Source organism: Eublepharis macularius, chromosome 8 (assembly GCF_028583425.1).
Source record: "Eublepharis macularius isolate TG4126 chromosome 8, MPM_Emac_v1.0, whole genome shotgun sequence".
NCBI lineage: Eukaryota > Metazoa > Chordata > Lepidosauria > Squamata > Eublepharidae > Eublepharis > Eublepharis macularius.
Window position 1 is genome coordinate 143,215,559 of NC_072797.1, and position 25,744 is coordinate 143,241,302.

A 25,744-nucleotide genomic window follows, 5' to 3' on the forward strand; every position below is an offset into this window, starting at 1 on the left:
AAGCTTTTGATTGTGTGGATCATGAAAAGCTATGGATTGTGTTAAAAAAATGGAAGTGGCACAACATCTGATTGTTTTGATGTGCTATCTAAACTCTGGACAAGGGGCTACTGTTAGGACAGAATATGGGGACACAGAATGGTTTCCAATTGGCAAAGGTGTCAGACAAGGCTGCGTATTATCTCCCTACCCGATCAACCTCTATGCAGAGCATATCACAAGGAAAGCTGGATTAGATCTAGAAGAAGCTGGAGTAAAAATTGGTGGAAGGAAAATTAACAATTTGAGATTTGCGGATGACACCATGTTACTGACAGAAAATAGAGAAGACTTGAAATGACTACTGATGAAGGTTAAAGGAGAAAGTACAAAGCAGGATTACAGCTGTACATCAAGGAGACAAAAGTAATGCCTACTGAAGAGTTACACAATTTTAAAGTTGAAAATGAGGAAATTGAAATTGTTGAAGATTTTCTATTCCTTGGCTCATTTATCAACCAACAGGGAGACTGCAACGAGGAAATCAGGAGATTGAGACTTGGAAGAGCAGCTGTGAGGGAGCTAGAGAAGATCCTTAAAGATAAAGATGTCTCTCTGGGAACCAAGATCAAGATAATTCAAACAATTATATTCCCCATTACGATGTATGGATGTGAAAGTTGGACAGTGAAGAAAGCTGACAGGAAGAAAATTGATTCATTTGAAATGTGGTGCTGGAGGAGAGTTTTGGAGATACCATGGACAGCCAAAAAGACAAATAAGTGGGTACTAGATCAAATCAAGCCTGAATTCTCCCTAAAAGCTAAAATGACAAACTGTGGTATTGTACTTTGGTCACATCATGAGAAGACAAAATTCTCTTGGAAAGTCAATAATGCTAGAAAAAGTGGAAGGCAGTAGGAAAAGAGGAAGACCTAAAATGAGATGGCTTGACTCAATAAAAGAAGCCATGTCCTCCAGTTTGCAGGATCTGAGCAAGTTTGTTTAAGAAACCCTGCACCGCTTGCTTCAACTAATGGGAATGCTCCTCCCCCTCCCATCAAGGGAGAAAAGCAGTGGGGCGGGAAGTTTGAGAGCAAACAGCACTTTTCTGGCTTTTTGCGAATGCAAACATCCAGAAAAGTGCTGCAGGCTGCCCCTACTTGACTAAAGCTTTCCAAAGCAATCCGAATCGCATTCGAAAGCTTTCATTCGGTATTTCTGAATCGGGTCAGCAGTGCTGGGCCTGATTCAGGAATCCTGAATCTTTCCTAGGGCCCAATTTGGGGGGGTTTTTGCCTTTTTCAGACAAAATGGCAGAGGATCACGGATAACATGATCTCTCCTTACAGGCAGTTTGAGCACCAAAATTCTAATGACTGAAAGGGGCTTCTGAGAGTTCCTTTGGGTTTCCCAACCTTCACATTAAACCCTTTGTATTGCCATGGAAACCCCTAATGTAAATATGGGGGGGGATAGACTGAGTTGGTTACAGGGAGTCTAGGTTGTATTGTGTCTGCAGGTTAGAAACAGGAGATGAGAAAGGACAAAGGTAGGGGGAAGTGTGAGGGAATGTGAAATAACCAGAGTGTTGGAGAGGGAAGAGCAGAGGTGCTGTCGGCAGCCCTGTTACTGGGCCACGGAAAATCCCTGCGGCCGCATGTGCTTACTGACCTGAACTGTTTCGTGAGGAATGCTCATCTTTCTGTCACACATGAAAGCCTCTGTTAGAAGCCAGTTGGAAAGCAGGAATAAAATATGAGAAACTAGACCCAAGGAAGGGCTCTGGAAACAAGGATGACGGTCATGGGGGACAAAGATGACGGGAGGACTAACGAGAAGAAAAAGAGAATGTTTGGTTGGAGAGAAAACGGAGGAGAGAAGAAGAATTCGTGGGAAAGAAATTGATAGGTGTATTATTTTATTTATTTATTGACATGATTTATACTCTGCCTTTCTCACTGGAGACTCAAGGCTGAAAAAACTGGAAAAAACAGAGCATTCCCAAATCATTCAAACTGCAAAAGCTGTGGACCCCCTTTCACAGGCTTTGCAGTCCAGTTTTGGATCCGGATCGTCCGTATATTTTTTTCTTGCCCACAAGAGAGAGGAAGTTGAGATTTCAGACGCTGGGCAGGAATTAGTCTTTTCCGAAAGACATAACTCTGGTTACTTGGCTGAAGGGGTGTCTCCTTTCACAACCTGCTTTCTCTGCCAACAACATGCTCCCAGTTCTATCTTGTCTGTGTAAATTAGTGCTGGTTTTCATATTTTAGTTCTTTAACTAAAATCTTTAAACATAAAGCTGTCCCAGATAGGGCAAACTTTCCTTTTTCCTCACACAGAGGGGTTGCTAGTCTGACAATCCTTGCCAGACTCCAAACTTCAACTCCTTCAACAGTTTTGTCAGCACCAATTGTTACCTTCTCACTGGCCAATCACAGATCGATTGATTAATTAGACTTTTAATTAGCCCTCCCCACAAATGGGCGCAGGGCAGGTAACAACATCAAATCTAGGGCTTTTTTTTCTGGGGAAAGAGGTGGTGGAACTCAGTTGTCAGCACCTGGGGCAACTCCTGACAGGAGGTGGCGACCCTGTCATCACATGCGTGTACGCAAAGCACGCATACGCTCCTGGGACTGTGTGATGATGTCACTTCCAGGAAGTGATGTGATCGCACAGGGCACAGCCCCTCCCAGTTCCCCCCTCCCAGCTGAAGCATGTTGATTCCCCCCTCAGCTGAAGCACGGGGAAATGCTTTAAACCTTGGCTTCAGCTGTCAGGTGGGGACTACCAGTGGGGCAGGAAGTTTGTCAATGTGCTCCAGATCTTCACGGAGCACACCTAAGGCGGTTAATAAGCGATTAGTCCTCCAGGGGAACTGATCTCAATCTGGAGATCAGTGGGTGGGGTGACCAGACACATGATTAATTTCAAGAGGTGCTGGAATGCCATTCCACCATGTTCCAGATGGAAAAAAAACCCTGATAAATCCATAATACAATAAAAGATAAAAACATAGCAATGTACAACAGATATGAGTAAAATAATCCAGTACAATACAAAATAATTAAAACCAGAACATTCCAAAATGCGACATTTGTTGTTTCTCAGGCAATACACTTAAGCACTCAAATACTGTGGGGTGTGACACAGCAGGTGGCTAAGATGGAACCAGCAAGGCAAGGTGGCCTAAAAGACCATGGCAGGAAGGCCGGCCGGGTAGCTTGCCCACACCCTAGCCACAACCATAGGCCTGGCAGAACATCTCCATCTTAGAGGCCTGGTGGAACAACAATGGAGAGAGAGTTCCACCAGGCTGGTGCCAGGGCGAGATCCTCGGGGCCAGGGATCACCAGTAGATGTTTGTCAGCTGAACGAAGCACCCTCCAGGGAACATGTGGTGAGAGGCGGTCCCGCAGGTACGTCGGTCTCAGTCCGCTGAGGGCTTTAAATGTCAAAACCAAAGCCTTGAACTTGACCCGGAATTCAGCCAGACGCCAGTGCAGCTGGCGCAGGACAGGTTGCATGTGCGTTCTAACCGAAGTCCCCGCGAGGACTCGTGCTGCTGCATCCTGGACCAGTTGTCGCTTCTGGATCAGTCTCCAGGGTAGCCTTGCACAGAGCGAGCGAGTTGCAGTAATCCAAGCCTGGAGGAGACAGTTGCCTGGATCGCTGCAGCTACGTCGTGGGTCAAGAGACGGGGAACAAGCTGCGGGACCTGATGAAGATAAGAATGCAGATCTGACAACTGCCGTGATCGGGGCCTCCGTGGAAAGGGAGGCATACAGAACTCCTCGCCCAGATTCCTCACCCTTGGCGCAGATGCCTTCGGTGCCCCATCAAGGGCTGGGAGCCAAACTCTCAAACCCATCAACACACCGCCCAGGAGCAGGACCTCCGTCTTCGCTGGATTCCGCTTCAGTCAACTCTGCTTTAACCACCCGGTCATGGCCTCCAAAGCCCCGGCCAAAACATCTGGGGCCGCATCTGGCCGGCCATCCAACAACAGATACAACTGGCTGTCATCAGCATACTGGTGCCAACCCAGACTGAAACTTGGAGCTAACCGGGTGAGGGGGTGCATATAAATGAGAGGGAGGAGCAGCCTGTCAATCATTCTTCTTTCATAGTAGAGAGTCCAGTAGCACCTTTAAGACTAACCAGCTTGATTGTAGCATAAGCTTTCGAGAACCACAGCTCTCTTTGTCAGATGCTAGAGAGCTGTGGTTCTCGAAAGCTTATTCTACAATAAAGTTGGTTAGTCTTTTTTTTTTTTTTTTTGAAAAATTTTTTATTGGGTTAGAACATTGTTATTTTTACATTACAATCAATTTTCCCCTAATTTTTCATTTCTAACCCCCTCCCTTTCCCCCCCTTTTTGTTGACTTCCAACAGCTTTCCCACCCTCTGTCCCTTTTCCCTTACTTCTATTAAATACCTCTATCTAAAACAGATATACATTCTCCATTATATTAAGCAGTACATCTTTAACTCCCTTACTTATTATACACCCAAACTATACGTCTTTAGATAAACAATTTATCCCATTTTCCAGTTTTGAATATTTCTATATAAACCTATATATCATAAACCATAAAAATTTCCCACATTTAAATCAAACAATTTGATTTGTTCTCTATGTATTACTCATTTCGTCTTTTTATGGTAATTCTATATAACTCCTCAGATACTCAATCAATTTAACTCTTCTATACATTCAGTTTGGTGCATATAAATCTTGTCAAAGAAAGAAAATATTGTTAGTCAATCCTCATGTTTAAACCTTATCATTAATTATTCTCTATCAGTTAACCTATACATGTCTATATATATCTCAATCAATTAATTTAACTGCTTATAAATTCACATTTCTCTTCCTCCCCCGGTAAAGTCACCCCTCTCTTTTATACTTTATTATACTTCAGTAGTTCTCAAACTGCCACAGTTTTCCTCCCACCTCCCATTTCTTCTCCAGATATTGTTTCAGCTTCTCCCAGTCTGTGTTAAACTGCCCTGAGTCCAGATCTCTCAGTTTTCTTGTCATCTTGTCCATTTCAGCCATATACAGCAGTTTGTAGATCCAATCTTCAATAGTTGGCACTTCTTGTACTTTCCATTTCTGCGCATACAAAAGTCTAGCTGCTGCAGTCATATAAAAAACCAACGTCCTATGATGGGCTGGAATTCCCTCCATTCCCAAGTTTAGCAGCAGGAGTTCTGGGTTCTTATTTATTTGAAACTGTAAAATTTCACTCATTTCTCTTATTATTTCCCCCCAGAACTGCCTAGCTACCTCACACGACCACCACATATGATAGAGGGAGCCCTCATGTTTCTTACATTTCCAGCATTTATTAGAAGTGTTCAAGTTCCCTAGCGCAATCTTCTTTGGTGTCATGTACCAACGATAGATCATTTTGAAAATGTTCTCTTTAATATTGATACATGTCGTTGTCTTCATTGTAGTTTTCCACAAGTATTCCCATGCCTCCATTGTTATTTCTTTATTGAAATTTATAGCCCATTTCACCATCTGTGTTTTAACTATCTCATCCTCAGTATACCATTTCAACAGTACTTGGTATACCTTGGATATTCTTTTCTTGTCTTCTTTAAAAAGGGTCTGCTCTAGTTCCGAGTTCTCTGTTCGTATGCCCCCTTTTACAGAGTCCGAATTGTATAAATCTCTAATCTGTCTGTACTGGAACCAATCGTAGTTAGGTGATAGTTCCTCTTGCGTCTTTATTCTAAGTTTAGATACTTCAATTTTAGTTATTTCTTTATATGTTAAACATTGTTGTTCATTATCAACAGCTCTCGGATCTATCACCTCGTATGGAACCACCCACAAGGGGGTTCCTTCTTGTAAGTAAATTCTGTACTTCTTCCAGATTGTATATAAACTTCTCCTTACAAAATGATGTAGGAACATCGAGTTGACCTTTACTTTGTCGTGCCATAGGTATGCGTGCCATCCAAAAATTTTTTTATATCCCTCTAGGGCTAATAGTTTCTTATTCTTTAACGTCATCCACTCTTTTAACCAAACTAGGCAGATTGCATCATGATAAAGTCTCAAGTTGGGCAGTTGCATTCCGCCTCTTTCCTTTGCATCTTGTAGAACTTTAACTTTCACTCGAGGCTTCTTGCCTGCCCAAACAAAATCTGATATTTTCCTCTGCCATTTTTCAAATTGTTTAGAGTCTCTGATGATTGGTATTGTCTGTAGCAAAAACATTACTCTTGGTAATACATTCATCTTAACTGCTGCAATCCTGCCCAACCATGACAGATTCAGTCTATTCCATTTGATCAAGTCTCTCTCTATCTGAGTCCATAATTTTTCATAATTATTCTTGAACAAATCTATATTTTTTGCAGTCAGCTCAACTCCCAAATATTTCACCTTACTAGTTACTTCACAATCCGTTGTTTCCATTAACAATTGTTGTTTCTGCTTAGTCATGTTTTTGCATAATATCTTTGACTTCTTTTTGTTAATGAAGAAACCTGCCAAGTCACCAAACTCCTTGATCTTATCTATCACTTTTGGCATGTTCTCCAATGGATCTTCTACAATTAACATTATGTCATCAGCAAATGCTCTAACCTTGTATGAATAGTCCTTTATTTTCATTCCTCGTATTTCCTCATCTTGTCGTATTTGTATCATCAGAATCTCCAATACTAAAATGAACAACAATGGAGATAACGGGCAACCTTGTCTTGTTCCTTTACTAATCGTCAATTTCTTGGTCAATTCATCATTCACTACAATTGCTGCAGTCTGGTCTCTATAGATTTTTTTAATTGCTCTGATGAATCTTTCTCCCAATTGTAGCTTTTCCATAGTGGCAAACAAAAAGTCCCAGTTTAAATTGTCAAACGCTTTTTCAGCGTCTACAAAGAAGAAACCAACCTCTTTATCACAACGCTTATCATAGTATTCAATAGCATTAATCACTGTCCTTAAATTGTCTCTTATTTGTCTGTCTGGCAAAAAGCCTGCTTGTTCTTCCTCTATGACTTCCGAGAGCCACCCCTTCAGTCTCTCCGCCAATATCTTCGCAAAAATTTTATAGTCATTGTTAAGTAGTGATATAGGTCTGTAATTTTTCACGTTAGTCAAATCTTGGCCCTCTTTAGGGATCAATGATATATTCGCTTCGCTCCAAGTGTCTGGAATTCTTTGATCCCTAAAAACTCCATTCATCACCTCTTTTAGGAATGGTGCCAGTTCATTGGCCATTGTCTTATAGAATTTAGCCGTAAGTCCATCTGGCCCTGGCGCCTTTCCTAGATTTGCAGATTGTATTGCCTTACTTATTTCCTCATCGGTTACTTCACTATTCAACTTGTTTCTCCAAGCTTCCGAGATCCCTGGAAGTTTAGTTTTCTCCAAATATGATGCTATTGATTCTTTGGTTACTTCTTTTTTATTATACAGCTTAGCATAAAATTTATAAAAGGCTCTACTAATGGTAGTCTGTTCCAGATACGTTTTGTTTTCTTCACAGATTTTATTTATTATTTTCTTTTCCCTTTTCTTCTTCAATTGCCATGCCAAATATTTCCCAGGTTTATTAGCACCCTCAAAAGCTTTTTGATTCAGTCTTTTAAGGTTCCACTCCAATTCTTTATTACTCATTGCTGTTAACTGTTCTTGAAGAATTTTAATTTCCTGATATATTTTCTTTTTCCCTGGTCTCTTTTTTAACTGTGCTTCTTTGGCCTTTATTTTCTCCTCAATCTCTTGTCTTTTCTCCTCTTTCTTTTTCCTTGCTCTGCCATTTAAGTCCATTAGTATGCCCCTTACAACCGCCTTGTAAGCATCCCAAACTTTATTGGTTGGTACTTCTTTATTCACATTGTATTGTATAAAAAACTTTGTCTCTCTTCTCAATATTTCCATATTCTCACTTTCCTGTAACAAGTCCTCATTTATTCTCCAGGCTTTCCTTCTCCTCCTTTTTCCAAATTTCCACATAATTGGATTGTGATCTGAGCCTACCATCGGCATTATTTCTACCTCCTTAGTCCATAACGCTAAGTCCTTTGAGGCCCAGATCATATCAATTCTTGATAATGTAAAATGCCTTGCAGAATAAAAAGTAAACTGCTTGGTTTTAGGATATTCTCTCCTCCATACGTCTTCGAGAGTCTCTTGTTGAATCAACTCAAAAAAAAGCTTTGGCAATAGTCCTCTTTTCTTTTGTGCTGTTGTAGTCTTTTTGTCTAGTTCCAACTCTGTCACTCCATTGAAATCTCCAGCAAGAATTATCTGGTCATATACAAGATCATCTAAATGCTTCCTTAAATCCTCAAAGAAGCTTTCCTTTGCACCGTTAGGTGCATAAAGTCCGACTACCAACACTCTCTTTAAATTCCAATTACATTCCACTGCTACAAATCTAGCTTCCACATCTCTCATAACAAATTTTGGCTGCAGCTCCTCTTTTATGTACAACACCACTCCTCTTTTTTTCTTGTTAGAGGCCGCTACAAATTCTTTGCCCAATTTTCCAGATTTTAAATATTTTACATCCTGTTTTCTAATATGGGTCTCCTGCAAACAAACAATATCACATTTTTGTTTTAGTAGCCAATGAAAAATATTTTTCCTCTTATTCGGTGAGTTTAGTCCATTTACATTCCAAGATAATACTTTACACTCCATATTCATGGTTTTGTTGGTAAGTCTTTTTCATTGTCCTTGATAAATCTCTCCATCTCCCGCTCAGATCTGATGCGTTTTTTTGCCCCTCCAAACTCAAAGGACACTCCTTCCGGTAACTCCCATCTGTACCTGATATTCATGTCCTTCAAAGTCTGAATTAGCACTCTGTATTTTTTCCTGTCCAGTAACACTGATCTGGGCAGTTCCTTCATTATGATAATCGTCTTGCCATCAATCTCCAATGGATCTTGAAATTGTTTTGTCACAATCCTCTCTTTCATGTTTCTAGTTGTAAACTGCACTATCACATCCCTTGGTAGTTTCCTCTGGGTTGCAATTCTCGAGTTCACACGGTACGCCACATCTAGGATAGCCACAATTTCCTCCTCCTCCTTCCCCAGGTAATCAGCCAACACCTCAGTCATCTGTTCTTGCGCTGACTTCCCTTCCACTTCCGGCAGACCACGAAAACGAAGCTGCTTCTCCATGTGTTTAGTTTCTGCAACTGACATCCTCCCCTTCACCAGTCTCATCTCTGTTTGTTGCGTGTCTATTAAATTCTCCATCGCGTCTTCTACTGTTTTAACTCTTTGCTGCGTTCCTTGTAATTCACTACTAATCGTTTCCACGCCTTTTTTCACTTCTGACAGCTCCGACTTTACTGTCTGTGTAACTTCTTTGACCTCTTTAATAAGCTCCAGTTTCGTGTCCTTAAGTTCTTTCATCATGTCTATAAGTTTTTTGTCCAAATTTTCTATCGCCGATTGCCACTCTTTTTTCGACATCGTGGGGCTTGCTTTAGCTCGCTCCCACGAATCTGCTCTCTTCCTTAGCTCCGTGGCGTATATTTAAACGTTTTCCTTTTTTTTCAAATGTCCCAATCTTTGCCAAAATTAATTTTTTTATATCCAAAATGTCGGGCGTCTTTTCTCTATGGTTTCTCTATATTATTATAATCCAAGATGGCCTACTTCCTCTTCCGCTGAAGCCGCGACCCTTCCCCTTTCAAAAATGGCGATTCCCTGCTTCCTGTCCGTCGGCAAGGGCCGCTTCCCTCCAGCCACTCTATTGTTGTTACGCACTTCCTGTCTCCCGTCTTCCCACAGCAGGTCTCGCGATGGTGTCTTTTTCCCACAGCTCCGAAACCACAGGTATTCAAAACAATAGTCCAATTTTTGCAATAACTTCTTTAAATTTAGTCTCTTTTAAAATACCACTCCTGCCGAGTCTTCGCCTCCTTTTCACTAATCTGTTGCAGTTTAAAAATCTACTTTCTTTCTTCTCTGTTTTTATCAATCTGTCCCGTTTCAAGAGATAGCGATCTTTACCTTCTCTTCAGCTTTCTCGGGTTGTAATCGCTGTTTCGATCTTAAATTCTCCTCTCGACTTCCCTCCCCGATCGAAGCTTGGGTATGTAGGTCTTATGCCAGCCGAATTGGCCCCAAAACTGCCGCAGAGATTATAGCCGACCCGTCGCAAGGTGGGACCTCAAGGATCAGGGGGGAGACTCCTTGTGTAGAGCCCCCCCTCGTCCGAGATCTAACTCACCCTAGGGTCTTGAGCGTTCTTTGCCTGCTCCCCGCCTGAGAGCAGTCGGCCGCGGGTTATTTTCACCCCTCCGGCCGGTTAAAACGGCAGTCCGGTCAGCTCCGCAAATGGAGCTGCGTTAGACCACCATGAATCCCAAACCGGAAGTCAAGAGACGGGGAACAAGCTGCGGGACCTGATGAAGATAAGAATGCAGATCTGACAACTGCCGTGATCGGGGCCTCCGTGGAAAGGGAGGCATACAGAACTCCTCGCCCAGATTCCTCACCCTTGGCGCAGATGCCTTCGGTGCCCCATCAAGGGCTGGGAGCCAAACTCTCAAACCCATCAACACACCGCCCAGGAGCAGGACCTCCGTCTTCGCTGGATTCCGCTTCAGTCAACTCTGCTTTAACCACCCGGTCATGGCCTCCAAAGCCCCGGCCAAAACATCTGGGGCCGCATCTGGCCGGCCATCCAACAACAGATACAACTGGCTGTCATCAGCATACTGGTGCCAACCCAGACTGAAACTTGGAGCTAACCGGGTGAGGGGGTGCATATAAATGAGAGGGAGGAGCAGCCTGTCAATCATTCTTCTTTCATAGTAGAGAGTCCAGTAGCACCTTTAAGACTAACCAGCTTGATTGTAGCATAAGCTTTCGAGAACCACAGCTCTCTTTGTCAGATGCTAGAGAGCTGTGGTTCTCGAAAGCTTATTCTACAATAAAGTTGGTTAGTCTTAAATGTGCTACTGGAATCTACTATTTTGCAACTACAGACTAACATGGCTAACTCCTCTCGATCTATTCTTCCTTCAGGCAGTGTTTTCTTAACCCTTTCCTTTCTACTTTCTGGATGCTGCATTTAGCACTTCCCGTTTTAAAAGCCCATTCCGTCACAACAATAATGAAAAACAGGACAGAAAGGAGGGGCCACTGTAGAAATGCCAGGCAAAACAAACTATTTATTTTACAAAATTTATGCCTACCTTTCTGCTCTCATAAGGGCTACCAAGGCAGCTGTCAGGGGACTTAACTCTGCGGCCCACCAAGAGGCCCAGGGATGCCGATGGGACCGCAGAAGTGGTAGCGAAGGATGTGGCAACCACTGGAGCTGCGGAAGGTGGTGGCAGAGCACAGCAGGAAGCGGTGGCCACCACTGCTCATGGGGAACCAGGTCCAGATGCTGCCAAGAAGGGCCCTCGGGTGGCAGGCTGAGCTTGCAGCAGCTGAGCTGGCAAGAACCTTGTCCAAACACTGCGGCCCCACCCCCACCCCAGCCGCAGCCCATTCCCTGGTGCAGTGCTGGGCCAGGTGGCTGGGGGAGGGGGCTGCCAAGGGAAATGCCGATGCAGCGGTGCAGCTGCTTCGGCTGGTGGAGTCCAGCCAGCCCTACCCTCAGAGGTCAGGGAGGGGCCGAGGGTGGGGGGAGCCCTAGGAAAGCCTTGGACAGGCCAGCGATGCTGGAAGTCCCGCCGTGGGAAGGCAGGGCAGCCTCAGAAGCCAGGGGGAGGGGGAGGGGGAGGGATTCCCCTCAGGAAGGCCCTATAAAGGCGAGCCCGGAGAGAAGCTGGTGAGGAGGAGGCTGGGAGTTGGCGAGAATAAAAGAGAGAGAGAATACAAGGAGGCAGAGACACGGGTGAGGCCAGCCCCAGGGGAGGGAGAGAGGGTGTTGTGAATCCCCCTCCCCCCCTAATCCGGAGGTCTTTCTGGAGTTGGGCTTGGCACACAGGCCAGTGCGGAGGGGGCATCTACCAAGGCTCTGACAACCCAGCGCGGAGCCTGACAGCAGCTAACAAATTCAAAACTTACATACTAAAATCACATCGAAAAATCGTTACAGTCAACAAAAACACATCATTAAAACCATTAAAACCAGAGCAATCAAAACATTGGGAAGGAAGCCGGGAGCATGAGGAGAGTCTTCACCCATTGCCAGGAGATGGCAGCAGAAGGGAACAGATGAGGGTCCCTGGGGAGACAGTTCCATATTCTGGTGCCACCGCTGAGAAGACCCTCTCCCAGGGAACTACCTGCCTAACCTCAGAAAATGGGGGGACCTGGAGCAAGGCCCTGGAAGATGACCAGGATGGGTTGTAGATCACTGATGATACGTTGGATGGGTTTGATCATCAGTGATCTACAACCCATCCTGGAAAATGATACTTCTCTCTCAGAGGCCCTGGGTGGAAGACCTCTCCTTGCCTACAGACAGCCCCCCAACCTTAAACGACTTCTCACTTACCATCATGAATCGGCCAGCAGAGTCACCAGCACAGATACCAGACCCTGCAATAGACCCAGATGCCAGCTCTGCCCTCATATCTACCCAGGGAATACAATTACAGGACCCAATGGCATCAACTACACTGTCTCTGGCTCTTACAGCTGCTCATCCTCCAATCTGATATATGCCCTCATGTGCCTACAATGTCCTTCTGCTCTGTACATTGGACAAACCAGCCAACCTCTACGCAAAAGAATAAATGGACACAAATCTGACATTAGAAATGGAAACGTCCAAAAACCAGTGGGAGAACACTTCAATCTACCAGGACATTCCACCAAAGACTTAAAGGTCGCTGTGGTTCAACAGAAACCTTTCAAAAACAAAATCCAACGGGAGGCTGCTGAATTGGAATTCATATGCAAATTTGACTCAGTCAGGCTGGGATTGAATAGAGACTATGAATGGTTATCTCATTATCAGAAGTAACTGACTTCCTTAACAGAAGCAAACTGATCTCCATATCAGAAGCTACTGTTTGCATCTACTCCTCCCTCCCCTCTCCACGTATATATCTGACCAGTTTCTTCTTGCCCTCCATGCATCTGACGAAGAGAACTGTGACTCTCGAAAGCTTATGCTACAATAAAGTTGGTTCGTCTTAAAGGTGCTACTGGACTCTCTTTGATTTTGCTACTACAGACTAACATGGCTAACTCCTCTGCATTTAGTAAGCTGCAGAAGGAGAAATCTGACACAGGTGAGTATTCAACGTGTCTGCTGTATATAGGAATTCGAATTACCTAAGGATTCCCATAAATAATTACTAGAAAGCATTTTGAGGGAGTAAAGACGTTCTAAAAGAGAAAATTAATTTTGTAAGAAACTTCTTGTTCAACTTTTCTCCATTTTTTTCCATTTTTCCTTTGGAAATTTTCAGGGGTGGTGGGAAAAAACCTTGTAGCCTGCCCCGCCCCCCTCCATTTTCTTTCTGGCCCTACACCTCTCTAAGTACAAAATTTCAGCACTAAATTGGAAATTGGACTTGGGGAAGATGATGGGATGTGCTGTGGGAGATCGTGCGCCAGTGTTGTAAGTCTGGCCATGCCGATAGCACAGCACGCATCAGCCCCCCTTCCTCCTTTGGGCTTTTCATGCAAGGTAAGATTGTAATGGGCACACATATTAATATTAATTATTTAAGTAATAAATATCAATTATGAAATATTAATATTAATAAAAATAAATAATGTGTGTTGTTCATAGTGCTTCGTGGACATCCTTACCACATCCTGTAAAGTAGGCCCGTATTATTAGCCTCATATTGCAGAGGGGTGTGGCAGCTGTGAGTGGCTTGCGAACGAGTTAGTCTGTTTGAGGCAAGATTTGCACCACAGCGCTTCGTTTTTGTACCATAATATGTGAGGTATTGATCTCGGCTTCTGCTGTACTTGTGTCTCTTCAGTTCCAACCTTTCTTGACAGATTGTGGGTCAGACCAGGCAACTGCTTGCCTGTTGGCTTGTAGGCCCATCTTTGGAAGATGAGTTTTAGTAGGTACCACATGCAGGGCTTATTTTGAGGGGGAATGCACAGGAACGCAGTTCTGGTAGTTCTCTGAAAAGGTCACATGTCAGGTGGCCCTGCCCACCTGATTTTTGGCCATTTGGGGCCCATTTTGGCCGGGATCAGGGCCAAAACAACCCAATTTGGGCCCAAAATGGCCAGGATCAGGCCCAAAACAGCCAGGATTGGTCTCGAAACAGCCAGGATCAGGCCGCTGATGGGTATGGATCACTCTACCGCTCAGCAGTGGCCCAATCCTGACCATTTTGGGGCCCTTTTTGGCCCTGAATGGCCAGGATTGGGTCCAGAACAGCCAGGATAGGTGATGTCAGGGGGCGGGGCATATGCAAATCAGTTATGATAATGAGACACTTCTGGTGATTGTGAAGGGGCGTGGCATATGCAAATGAGTTGTGCTGATTAGTTATGCTAATGTGTTCCTGCAGCTCTTTTTCTACGAAATGATCCCTGACCACATGGAAAAGTATTTTGTCTCTAAGAAGAGACCTGTAATGGATGTTCTCACAAGCAAGGTTTTATATGAAAAGCTGAGCCGAACATGTGAATTTTCCACAATTTGTGAGGTGTTTGTGCACATTGGGTGACATCCTATAACCCAGAATCTCACCATCTTGTGTGAATGCATGTAGACACACAGACACACAAATCACTTGCAAAACCAACAAATAGATTTACGATTAATGGTTCTCATCCCCCAGATTTCATATTTATTATCCAGTAGACTTTGAGGCTAGCAGTAATATTTCCCTCTCCCACCCCTTCCAGGAGAAAATATGGGGAGAGGAGGGGAGGAACACATATTACATACGAGCACCCATTTATGAAAAAGCATTCCACGGTCATCACATTTTGCTGTTTATTTCTCTTCCTTTTATTTCAGAAATTCTTTTGGATACTATGGGGGAGACATCTGAGATTGGCTGGACTGCGCATCCTCCTGACGGGGTAGGTGTCCCTTGCCAGTGTCTGTCTGTCTGCTGTGATGAATCCCGTGGGCTTAAAGAAGCTGTTTGCATGACATGCGCATCTGTCGAAAGCTCGGTTCTGACTGCTGAGATTTCCAAAGCATTGCTGGAGACGGGCAGACTCATCTGGAGGGGTTTGTAAAGTCTCAGGGTCGTTTTTCTCAGACAGTGGTTGTTCTGTGCTTCCTTTTCCTTTCCTTAGCAAATAAATGTTTCTCCCCTAACAAAGCCTTTGAAGTAATTTGAGAAACAATGGCTTGGAGGCAGCTGAGGACTTCCACAAATGCCAAGGGGCAGCGTTTTTTGGCTGAGCCTGCCTCCACTGCCAACCTCTGGCTCCGCCTGCAGGATATTCCTGGCGGTTCCTTTTCACCCAGGAGCAGCATTTTGTGGGCAGTTGGGGCTGCAGCGGGGAAGTTGCTGTCAGATCGAGGCCCCCGGGAAAGGTGGCCAAAGGCACGCCGGTCCCCTCTGGCTTTCCCTGCCTGTCTTTGTGGGAGCCTTCAGAGTGGCCTACGTGGGGCTGCTTTGGGGCCTGACAATATAGAGTGAGGTCTCCCTCCCATCTTCACTGGGGTTGGCAGATGGTTTCCCCCCAAATACTGGGCACTGGGGAGAGCGGGCCCCTGGTACTCACCGGAGGAAAGATCGTTGCAAATGCACAAAGCGTGCACATGCTCCTGCCCCCAGTGCGATGATGTCATTTCCGGGAGTGATGTCATCGCACTGCCCGCAGCTGTCGATGCCACTGGGCAGGGGCCTCTTCGGGGAAAGAGGAGGGGGTGCTCCTTCCCCTGTGTGGGAGGAGCCATTCTTGTCTCTCTTCTCCAAGGAAAGGGAGGATGTTTTTCATCTCAGGATTGCCTCCTACTTATCCCAGGGGAGGGGGTAGCCGTGCCTCTCAGCTGTTTAGTGGCAATTCAGCGGGCAGCACCTTCCTTCCACTGCCAGATTGGCTTGCTGTGCTGGAGGCGCAGGGAGGAGGGGAGAGGGGGCGGGGGGGGGCAGGGCGTGAGGCGCCAAGTCTCCTCGAGGGCCCTGGGTCTTCGCTTTCTCCAGCAGCTGGAGATTGTCTGGCTGTGTTGCCTGGGGGGCGGGCAGAAGGCGGTGCTTGAACCGGAGTCCTCCTCTCCTCAGTGAGGGCCGGCTGGTGCTGCTGCCCCCGCTCATGCAGGCCCAGGCCCAGGCCCAGCTGCTGCGGACAGCGACTGTTTTGCTCGGCCAGCTTTTCCTCCCAACTAACCCATCCAAGCACAAAAATATCCATGCACGTTGATATGTTTGGTATTTTCACTCCATTTTCCCCAGACGGTCCAAGAAAATACCAGACTGTCTGGGTGAAAACTGGACCCCTGAGAACTCTCTAATCACCCCAGTTCTCTTCACGTACACAAATGTCCCAGATCTTCCCTGGCAACGATGAATTCCAATAGTTTAGGTCGCAGGCTGGGTTGGACCAGGCCTTCGAAAAGGGAGTGTGTTCTGAAACCTGGAAGAGAATGTGGGTGGTTTTGTGGGGAGTGGGGAGTGGGGGGGGGGCGGTTCTGCTCCAGTTTGACTCAGCTTTCCACCGAATTATTGTCTGGTCGAACTAGTTTCTTGACATGCTTTGAGACCACAGTGAGGCCTGATTCACTTCTGCAGTCAGATGAGTTAGTTAACAGTGAATGGGGCACGCCTCCAGCCTTCAGGGGGCAGTTTCCATCTTTCAAAGTTTCACTGCTTTAATAATTCCCTGTAAGCTGAAAACTAGCACAGCTTGTGAGAACTCTGCTGATTTTTTAATGTACCAGGAATTTTGACACATCCCTTTCTTTACAGTTCAAACTGTTTTTATTTTTATTACATTAATTGAATGATGATAAATCTCTTTTTACATTTATAAGACCTTTGAGTATAAGTCTTCAGGGTGTTGTTGGAAGACACACGACACGGCAGGCTGGCTGAAGCTAAGGATGGAGGGGTTTCTCACCACCTCGAGGCCTGTGAAGGAAAGGGGAGGGCATACATTTAATAAACAAATAACATCGACAATTAATGTTAGCTAATAATAATTCAAGACTTTCAAAATCTATACTATACTTTCGAAAAAGAGGCTTGGTCATAATAAAATCTAGAGGCAGGATCGTGTATGTTTTGGATGAACACTGACCTGTATGGCCGGGAGCCATCTTGTCAGATCTCAACAACTGAGCAGGGCAGCCCTGGTTAGTATTCAGACGGGAGTCTGCCAAGGAAGTCCAGGGTTGCTACACAGAGGCAGGCAAGGGCAGCATCGCCTCTGCTTGCCTCTTGGCTCGGAAACCCCATCAGGGGTTGCCATAAATCAGCTGTGGCTTGACACTTTACTCGCACACTGTCAAATCCACGTCCAGAGGAAAACCAGACAATACAACACATCAGGGTAGCTGTCTCCCTAAAGCAAAGTTTTCTCCGAGTATATAAAAAATCCGGAGAATCGTGTGAAATAACGTAGCGTTGGGTAAACTGGCCTGCACCAGCCTCAGATATAGCTGGTTATTTTTTGTTTTATTTAAATAGTGTTTTTTCTTCCATTCCTTTTTGATTGCATTGTTTGGTGTAGTGGTTAAGAGCGGCAGGACTCTAATCTGGAGAACCAGGTTTGATTCCCCACTCCTCCGCTTGAAGCCAGCTGGGTGACCTTGGGGCAGTCACAGCTCTCTCAGAGCTCTCTCAGCCCCACCCACCTCACAGGGTTAGGGTTAATAATGACATACTGTGTAAACTGCTTTGAGCGGGTGTTAAGTTATCCTGAAGGGTGGTATATAAATTGAATGTTATTGTTATTTTATTAATATTATTGTCGTTTGGCTGTCTTCATGGAGAAAAAGGAGGGATGGCTGTTCTAAGTAAATGATGGTATTTCCCACACTGTCAGAATGTGACCCCCTAATGAATATCTTTTCCATTTGTTTTCTCCTCTGACTGCTCCACCATCAACTCCACAAGTGGGACGAGGTGAGTGTCTTGGATGACAAGAAGCATCTTATCCGTACCTTTGAGGTGTGCAATGTTGGGGACCCAGGCCAGAACAACTGGCTTCGCACTCACTTCATAGAGCGTCAGGGAGCCCGCCGGGTCCACGTCCGCCTCCGCTTTTCGGTGCGTGACTGCGCCAGTATGAGGAACGTGGCCTCTTCCTGCAAAGAGACCTTCACACTTTACTATCACGAGGCGGAGGCAGATGTGGCCACTCCAGAGCACCCCGAGTGGCACGAGGGACCGTGGACCAAAGTGGATACAATTGCGGCCGATGAGAGCTTCTCGCAAGTGGACAGCACTGGGAAGGTGGTGAAGATGAACGTGAAAGTGCGCAGCTTTGGGCCGCTTGCCAAACCAGGATTCTATTTAGCCTTCCAGGACTCGGGGGCTTGCATGTCCTTGGTGGCTGTCCAGGTCTTCTTTTACAAGTGCCCCACCGTAGTGAGGGGGTTTGCCTCCTTCCCAGAGACCTTTGCTGGAGGGGAAAGGACGTCGTTGGTGGAGGCGCTGGGGACTTGTGTGGCGGATGCGGAGGAAGCAAGCACGACCGGCCCCTCTGGAGTGCGGCTGCATTGCAACGGGGAAGGCGAGTGGATGGTGGCCATTGGGAGGTGTGCCTGCCGTGCCGGCTTTGAGCCTGCGGATGACGAGAAGATCTGCAAAGGTGAGGAAACTTTCCTGATTGTTCAGAGCATCTGTGATGCTTTTAAGACCTCGTATCACTGGCAGAGGTTTTTGTTTTCTATTTTTCAGCAATTTCCAAACTTATTAAGTCTGGAATAATCTCACAGAATGAGTAGTGTGGCTTGTGGAACTCACTACCCCACGATGTGGCGATAGTCACGGTCTTAGATGGATTTAAAAGGGGAATGGATACGAGTCATCATGATAGCTGAATGGGGACTTTGGGTTCGGAGGAAGAATGTCTCTGACATTCTGAATTGTCTCTGAATTGTCAGGTGCTGGGAAATAGTCAGAGCACAAGGGAGGGTGTGTGGCTCAGTAGCAGAGCCCCTGCCGTGCGTGCAGAAGGCCCCCGGTTCAGTCCCTGGCAGCTCCAGGTAAAAGGAGCAGGGGGCAGTCGATGTGGCAGACCTTGTCCTGAGACCCTGGAGAGCTGCTGCCTCTCTGAGTAGACGGTGTTGACTTTGAGGGCCTGGGTCCGTATGTGGCCCTGAGCGCACGACCACCCTGTGAATAAGATCACGTAAGTTATCGATCCTCAGATGGCTTTTACCAGCATGTCCTCCCACACATACCTATGTTATATACTTATGTAATGATTACATCTGTAACCTGAAAGGGAAAAAAACCCCAATACTACCTTTGGTCTGTTTCATAAGGACCTCCTTGTGTGATCAATTGAGGAAATTTCACTTCTTACTGTTTTTACAACCTAAGTCATAAACAGCAAAACTTCATCCCATGGAAGGAGAACCTAAAAGTTAGTTATCATGTAACTTAACAACAACTGCCAAAAATTTCGCCACACACAGAGTAGTTTGTTTATCTTCTTTTCTGAGTAGCCCGGATGATTTCACTTCTGGAGAAGGAGAGTTCTGATTAAATAACGGGGAGATCAGTTCAGCTCTTAGTTCTGAAAATTTAGGACAATCAAAGAAAACGTGGGCTGCAGAGTCAATTTAGTTGTTGCCACAATTGCAGAGTCTGTCTGAATGTGGAATTCCACTGAACCTTCCTCGCGTCACTGCTGAAGGCAGGGCATTCAGGTGCGCCAGCATATAAGCCCTACTTATTATTTTATACCTGTGGAAATTCTTGCTCTCCACAGGCAATGGGGCGAGTGGCTGTCCAATGGGGTTTAATTTGGAAGCTTTACGTACTGTGGGTTGTGCTGAGACAGCTAGGACTGTATATTGAAGAAGGAGCAGAGAAGAGAGGAGAGAGTTTTTAAAAGGTGACACTGAGAAGAGGGGAAGAGCTTAACTAGAGAGATGGAAGTATAATAATGCATAAGATACAAAATTCAGACTGGATACCGTGTTGTTCCCTCTCCTGAGACCCCCCACCCCATTGAAGCGTGGTACTGAAACTGTTTTATTTTTTAGTTGTGGGATGCCTTACGGTACATACCACAGTCAATGAGCAAGATCTGAGTCCAGTAGCAACTTAAAGACCAACCAGATTTCCAGATTATAAGCTTCCAAAAGCTGCCTTCTTCAGATACAAGATGAAGGGAGCTTTGACTCCCCAAAGCGTATACTACTACTACTACTACCACCACCACCACCACCACCACCACTACTACTACTACTACTACTACTACTCGATTTATATACTGCCCTTCAGGTCAACTTAACACCCCTCGCGGGCCTGGGAGGTGGTCAACTTCATACCTCTTTTTCTTCCCTCGAAGGCCATGGGCTTTGGGGGTGTGGGGCGGCCTGCAACACCTTCCTTGTGCCTGGGGTGTACTTCGTCGGTTTGGTGGGTTTTATCGGTGGCTGCCCCCTCACATGCCCAGAAGACCGTCAATTTACCACATCCCTTCCTTCCCTGGAGCCCACCTCAATGGATGTTTCTCCAAAAGCCCACCATTCACCCTGAGATCCCTCCTCCTTCTCCTCCTCCTCAAATAGTTTCAGGAGCTGCTCTTCCCCTGGCAATGCTAATAGCTCTTTCATCTCTTCCTCGGCTGCCACAGGTGGATCTTTTAAGAGTCCTTGGTGCCTCTGAGACCTCCCCACTATTGCTGGGTACCAGTGGGCCATCAGGACAAGCTTTGGACTTCTTTCCCCCCAGCCGGGACAGGTGCGCTAAATAAAAAAGAGACTGTTGTTATTCGGTCTGTTTTTAAGCGGGTCTCAAACACAAGCTCCACAGTCTTCCCTCTCTCACTCCAAATTGCAGCAGCAGCTCCTCTGCTGGAAAGTGAGACCATGAGGCTGAGAGCTGGGAGTAATTTACTCCTTGCTCTCATAGAGCTTAATGGGAGCTCTCTGGTTGGCAGCCAGACCTGCCTATCAAGGTTTTGAGGGCTGAGATTGGTGTTCCCAGGGCTGCAGAAAGTCTGCAGATGTCCATCCTCTCCATTGCCTAGGGGATTGAGTGATTGTTGCCAGGCTGTCTGGAATCACAAACCAAAAATGAACCGAATGAACTGGTCCAAAAGTCAACGCATTTCGTGAAAAAAGTGACCCCCACAAACCGCCTGTTTGTGAACACTGAACCGGCCCAGTTCATGCCAAAGTTTGGTTCGTATTTCAGTTTGTGCCCACCTCTAGTCCCCAGTTTTAGCACCATGCACTTCATTCTCCTAAAAGTTGCCAGCTCCCCCATCTGAGATTGCTTGTGAGAGGCTATGGCAGCATCCATCAGATGAACACTGGAGGGGGCTTTGCTCAGCTGCTTCATCAGTGAAGAGCCAATAGATGAAGCAGCTGCTAAAAATCATATTTGCAGTAACCGGGTCCAGAGTGGAGGGGAAACCCATCACTGGATACTCTCTTTGTGAGGGAGGAGGTCACCATCTGCTCTCCCAGCATGGCAGCTTTTACTTTTCACCTGTTGAAAATAGCACCCCATTTCCCAGCGACACTTCGCAAACCTTCATGACCTAGCGAATTCTTCCCCAGCACAGCGGACTTGTGAAGAAAAACATTTCCAGTTCCCCAGTGTTTCACTAGCTACATTCATATGTTTCTTTTCAGCTGGCCAGGCTGGGCTGTGGCTGGGCATGTCCAAACATTGTAAGGAAGGATATAGTATCCATGCCAGGGCCTGTGAGGTCCGTTCCTAGAAGGTGGAGCTTTGGCGTTGGAGTTCAGTACGCAAGAAACAGTGGAGAAAGGGGCCCCCTGTAAGCAGAAGGTACTCTGTGCTATTGAGCAGGCACGGGCGATGGCAGGCAAGTATCCATGCCAGGGGCAGCCCTTCCAGAAGCTTCGCGCGGCTCGAGAGCCTCAGGGGCCGACGCTCCATGCCCTTGCCTGCCCGCAAAGGCCTTAGGGGGGCACACAGTTCCAGGATCTCACTACCCTGAGGGATGCAAGGATCCTGTCTCAGACCCGGGAATCTCTCGCGTCTGACTTGCCTCTTAGCAAGATTTGCAGCCAGCTTCAGATGCTGGTTTCAAATCTGGTTGAGAGCCAGTTTGATGTAGTTGGTTAAGAGCGGTGGGACTCCAACCTGGAGAGCTGGGTTTGATTTCCCGTTCCTCCGCTTGAAGCCAGCTGGGTGACCTTGGGTCAGTCACAGCTCTCTCAGAGCTCTCTCAGCCCCACCCACCTCGCAAGGTGATTGTTGTGGGGATAATAACAACACACTTTGTACACTGCTCTGAGTGGGTGTTAAGTTGTCCTGAAGGGCAGTATATAAATCACATGTTATTATTTATTATTATTTAAGAGGAAAACTTTGTTAGAATTGCAATTGACATCTGTGCCATTGTGATACGCAGATGCTTTACAGTTTCTTCTGTGCTTATTTCAAACAATTTTTTGTGGGTTTTTTTGCAAATGCAACTCCCAGGTTTGTTTTATCAAGGAGGAGTCAGACTGGGCGGGGGGTGGGGGTGGGGTTAATCCTTTTCTCCCCTGCTACTTTCTGGCTGGAAAACCCACCCAAGAGCTGCTTTCATCCTTGCTGGGGGTGGGTGGGTAGGATATGGTACGAGTAAGTTTTCCGCAGACGGAGAAAAGGCAGTATGGGGAATGGCCGTATCCTGTGAGAAAAGGGCAGGGGAGGACAGAGTTAAAGTTTCCTTTCTGCCTCTTTCGGAAAGTGATCCCGGAATCTGCATCTCCCCCCACCCCCAAGTTGCTTAAAATAAGCATGGAAGAAAGCAAAAAGTACCGTTGAACCCTCAACTGTACTTGGTGTGGGAGAAAAGGAATTCATTTCCCAGAGGGGAAGGCTGGAGGTTAACGCTCTGTTCTTTGCCCTGCCTCCCGGATTTTATTTCTCTGTGCTTAAGTCTTTGGAGGTGTTGCGTATGAGCCACTCAGAGTGACATCACGGGACAAAAACGAATGGCGCGTCTTGCCAAAGGGGCCGGGATGCTGCCATCCTTTCACAGTCTTCTTGTGATTTCTACCAGGAGGGTTAGGGAGCCCCAAAGGCCCAGGCCTTCCTGCTTCTTGCGTTGTTGTGTATAGAAGCCAGGAACACAATATGGAAGTTTGTTGTCAACTTCCTTTTGAACTCTAGTCTCTCTTGCCTTTTAGCTGGAAGGCTTCTTCTTTGACCGAGGTGTGAAATCTTGAAAAAGCACTTTTCATGCCAAACCTACAAAAACATTAAAAACAACACACTTTGAGCATTTGGGGGGAAATTTAGCTATATGCTCTTAAACAGAAATACAGCTAAACACTGTTTGCAACGTATGTGTGGCTGCGCACAGTTGTCCATAGAGAGAACATCTTCCAGGGTGGGTCTCCACCATTAGGCAACAGAGGCGGCTGCCCTGGGCCCCTCTGGCCACCCGCGGTTCCGTCCTGCCAATGGGGAGGGGGGAGAAAAAAGAGCAGGCGCCTGCAGCTGCCGCCTGTCTGCTCTGGTGCTCAGGCCACCCCCGCACAGCCCTAGCCACGCATGGCCAGGATGTGTGGAAAGCTGACTCAGCAGCGGCTGGTTGTAACCCCTCCACCTCTGGTTGGGCTTCCCATGATGGCTCCTACCTGCCACATGTTTAACTGGGTCGGGGGCCAGTGGGGGGCGGGGCAATGACTCTGGGTCCCCATCCTGGACTTTTTGCCCAGTCGCATGGACGTTTTTGCCCAGGGCAGACTTGGGTGGTTAGTTACCTGTTATTTGATTGTGGTTCCATGAGGCCATGAGTGGTCTTGTGTAGGAAGGGGCAGGCCTGCCCTTTTTTGACTTCATCCTGGTGTCTTCTGAGAACGAAGCCCAGGCGGGCAGACCCATGATGAGTCCCCTTCCCTGTCTCTCTGTTAAACAGGCTGGCTTTCAGACTGTGATTAATACTATATCCTCCAGCTACATGGGAATGACTGAGAGATTTTAGGGAACATTTTCAGCAGTAATGGCCAACATCCCAATTTTAACATGATTTCCCTCACGGCCACTCACTCCCACTGTGCTCTTGCTCTCGTTTGCAATTCGCTTGCACCAAATGATGCCCCTTGCGTAGCTAAATCTCATTGGCTGTGTCGTATGGAGAAGGCATTCCATTCACTACACGATGCTTGATTGGCAGGGATCACCCCTGTGACTAATTCAGGAAGGGGCGAAAAGCAGTAGCTAAGAAAAATGGTGGTGCTGAGTTGGATTTTGAAAAAGTGACCCCTTCCACAATTTATTTTTTTGATGAATGTTGCTGTCCCCCACTAAACTGATACTTTGGACCTGAAAATGGAGAGTGCGGGCAGTGCGCCCAATCATATGCGAGTTCGTCTTCATTCTTCTGTGCAGTTGCACGTTGGGACTGCGCATGCGCAGGCCAGCTGACCAGAGAAGTTTCTGTCACTGCCCTAAAGCTCCATTAGGGGGCCACTTCTCCCAGCCACATAGCAGCTCAGTTTCCCACCTAAATGGCCACATGACAGTCCGTGAGAAGCGACTCCCTTCCCCTCAGTTCTCTCTTAGCCACCACGGAGAGGTGTGTGATTTTGCTCTTGTTTGCTTTGGAACTATTTTGACCCAGCTCAGCTTGGCTTCGTTCTTGGGATCCCGTTGAGTACCTCATAGTGTCTCAGAGCACAGTTTTCTTTTTTCTTTTTTTGGTAATACTTTTCATTTTATTAATACGATTAAAAGCCCAATAAAAAGGTCAGAGAGAGAGAAAAGAGAAAAAAGAGAAGAATGAAAGTTAAAGAGAGAAAAAAGAAAAATAATACATATTTTGTTTTCCATTTTTCTTTACACCTATCATATCTTTACACTCATTATACTTGTAGTTTTAATACCTCTAAAATTTACCTTTTCAATACTGCCCCCCTTCTATTTATTTTCCCCAAATTTATCTTCTTAGAAATCAAATCCACAAACCATCAATTCATTTTTTTTCTCGTCTCATGCAGAAAGTCAATACGGGGTTTCCAATTAACCATAAAAGTAGACAGTGTTTTATCTCTTATCAGAGCTGTACGTTTAGCCATCTCCGCTAACGCCATCATTTTCACAATCCAGTCATCCATTGAAGGCAATACTGTACTTTTTCTAGTTTGGCGCATATAAAAACCTAGCCGCCGTTTTAATATATAGAAATAGGACACCATGTTTATTTTCCAACTGTTTGCCCATTAGTCCCAACAAAAAGTTTTCTGGTTTAAATTGTGTATTGATCTTCAAAATTTTCTGTATTATCATATGACTTTGTGACCAAATTTTGTTTTGCTTTAGGACAAGTCCACCAAAGATGATAAAATGTTCCTTCATGTTGCTCACATTTCCAACATTTGTTTGACATACCTTTACTCATTTTTGTTAATTTATCAGGAGACATCTACCCCTGATACATCATTTTGTAAAAATTTTCTTTTAAGTGTGGGACTCAAAGTAAATTTGTGCCCCTTTACCCACATGTTTTCTCACTGGTCCATATATTATACCCAAAATTTTTAGCCCATTTTACCATATTTCAAATTTCAACAAAAGTTTATACATTTTGGAAATAATGTGTTCATCGTTTGTACCAAGCTCTTTTTCAAATTCTGTCTTTTCTTAGTCAAAGCCCCATAATTTTTTATCTGATTTAAACTTTCTATTAATTGTGCATAGACAAACTGTTGCCCTTTATAACCTTTAGCTGTCAGATCTTCCCTTCAGTTTATAGTCTTCTTGTGAGAACT

At 45.7% G+C, this 25,744-nt stretch overlaps 1 protein-coding gene across 1 annotated transcript in view; it reads left to right on the top strand.

Annotated features, from left to right (window-relative positions):
• The window catches only part of LOC129334336 (ephrin type-B receptor 5), a 211,808-nt gene that overhangs the window by 50,121 nt on the left and 135,943 nt on the right, over positions 1-25,744 (top strand). The window contains exons 3-4 of the mRNA XM_054986362.1: positions 14,885-14,949; positions 17,940-18,636. Coding sequence (XP_054842337.1) covers positions 14,885-14,949; positions 17,940-18,636 — 762 coding nt within the window. The remainder of the gene's footprint in view (positions 1-14,884; positions 14,950-17,939; positions 18,637-25,744) is intronic.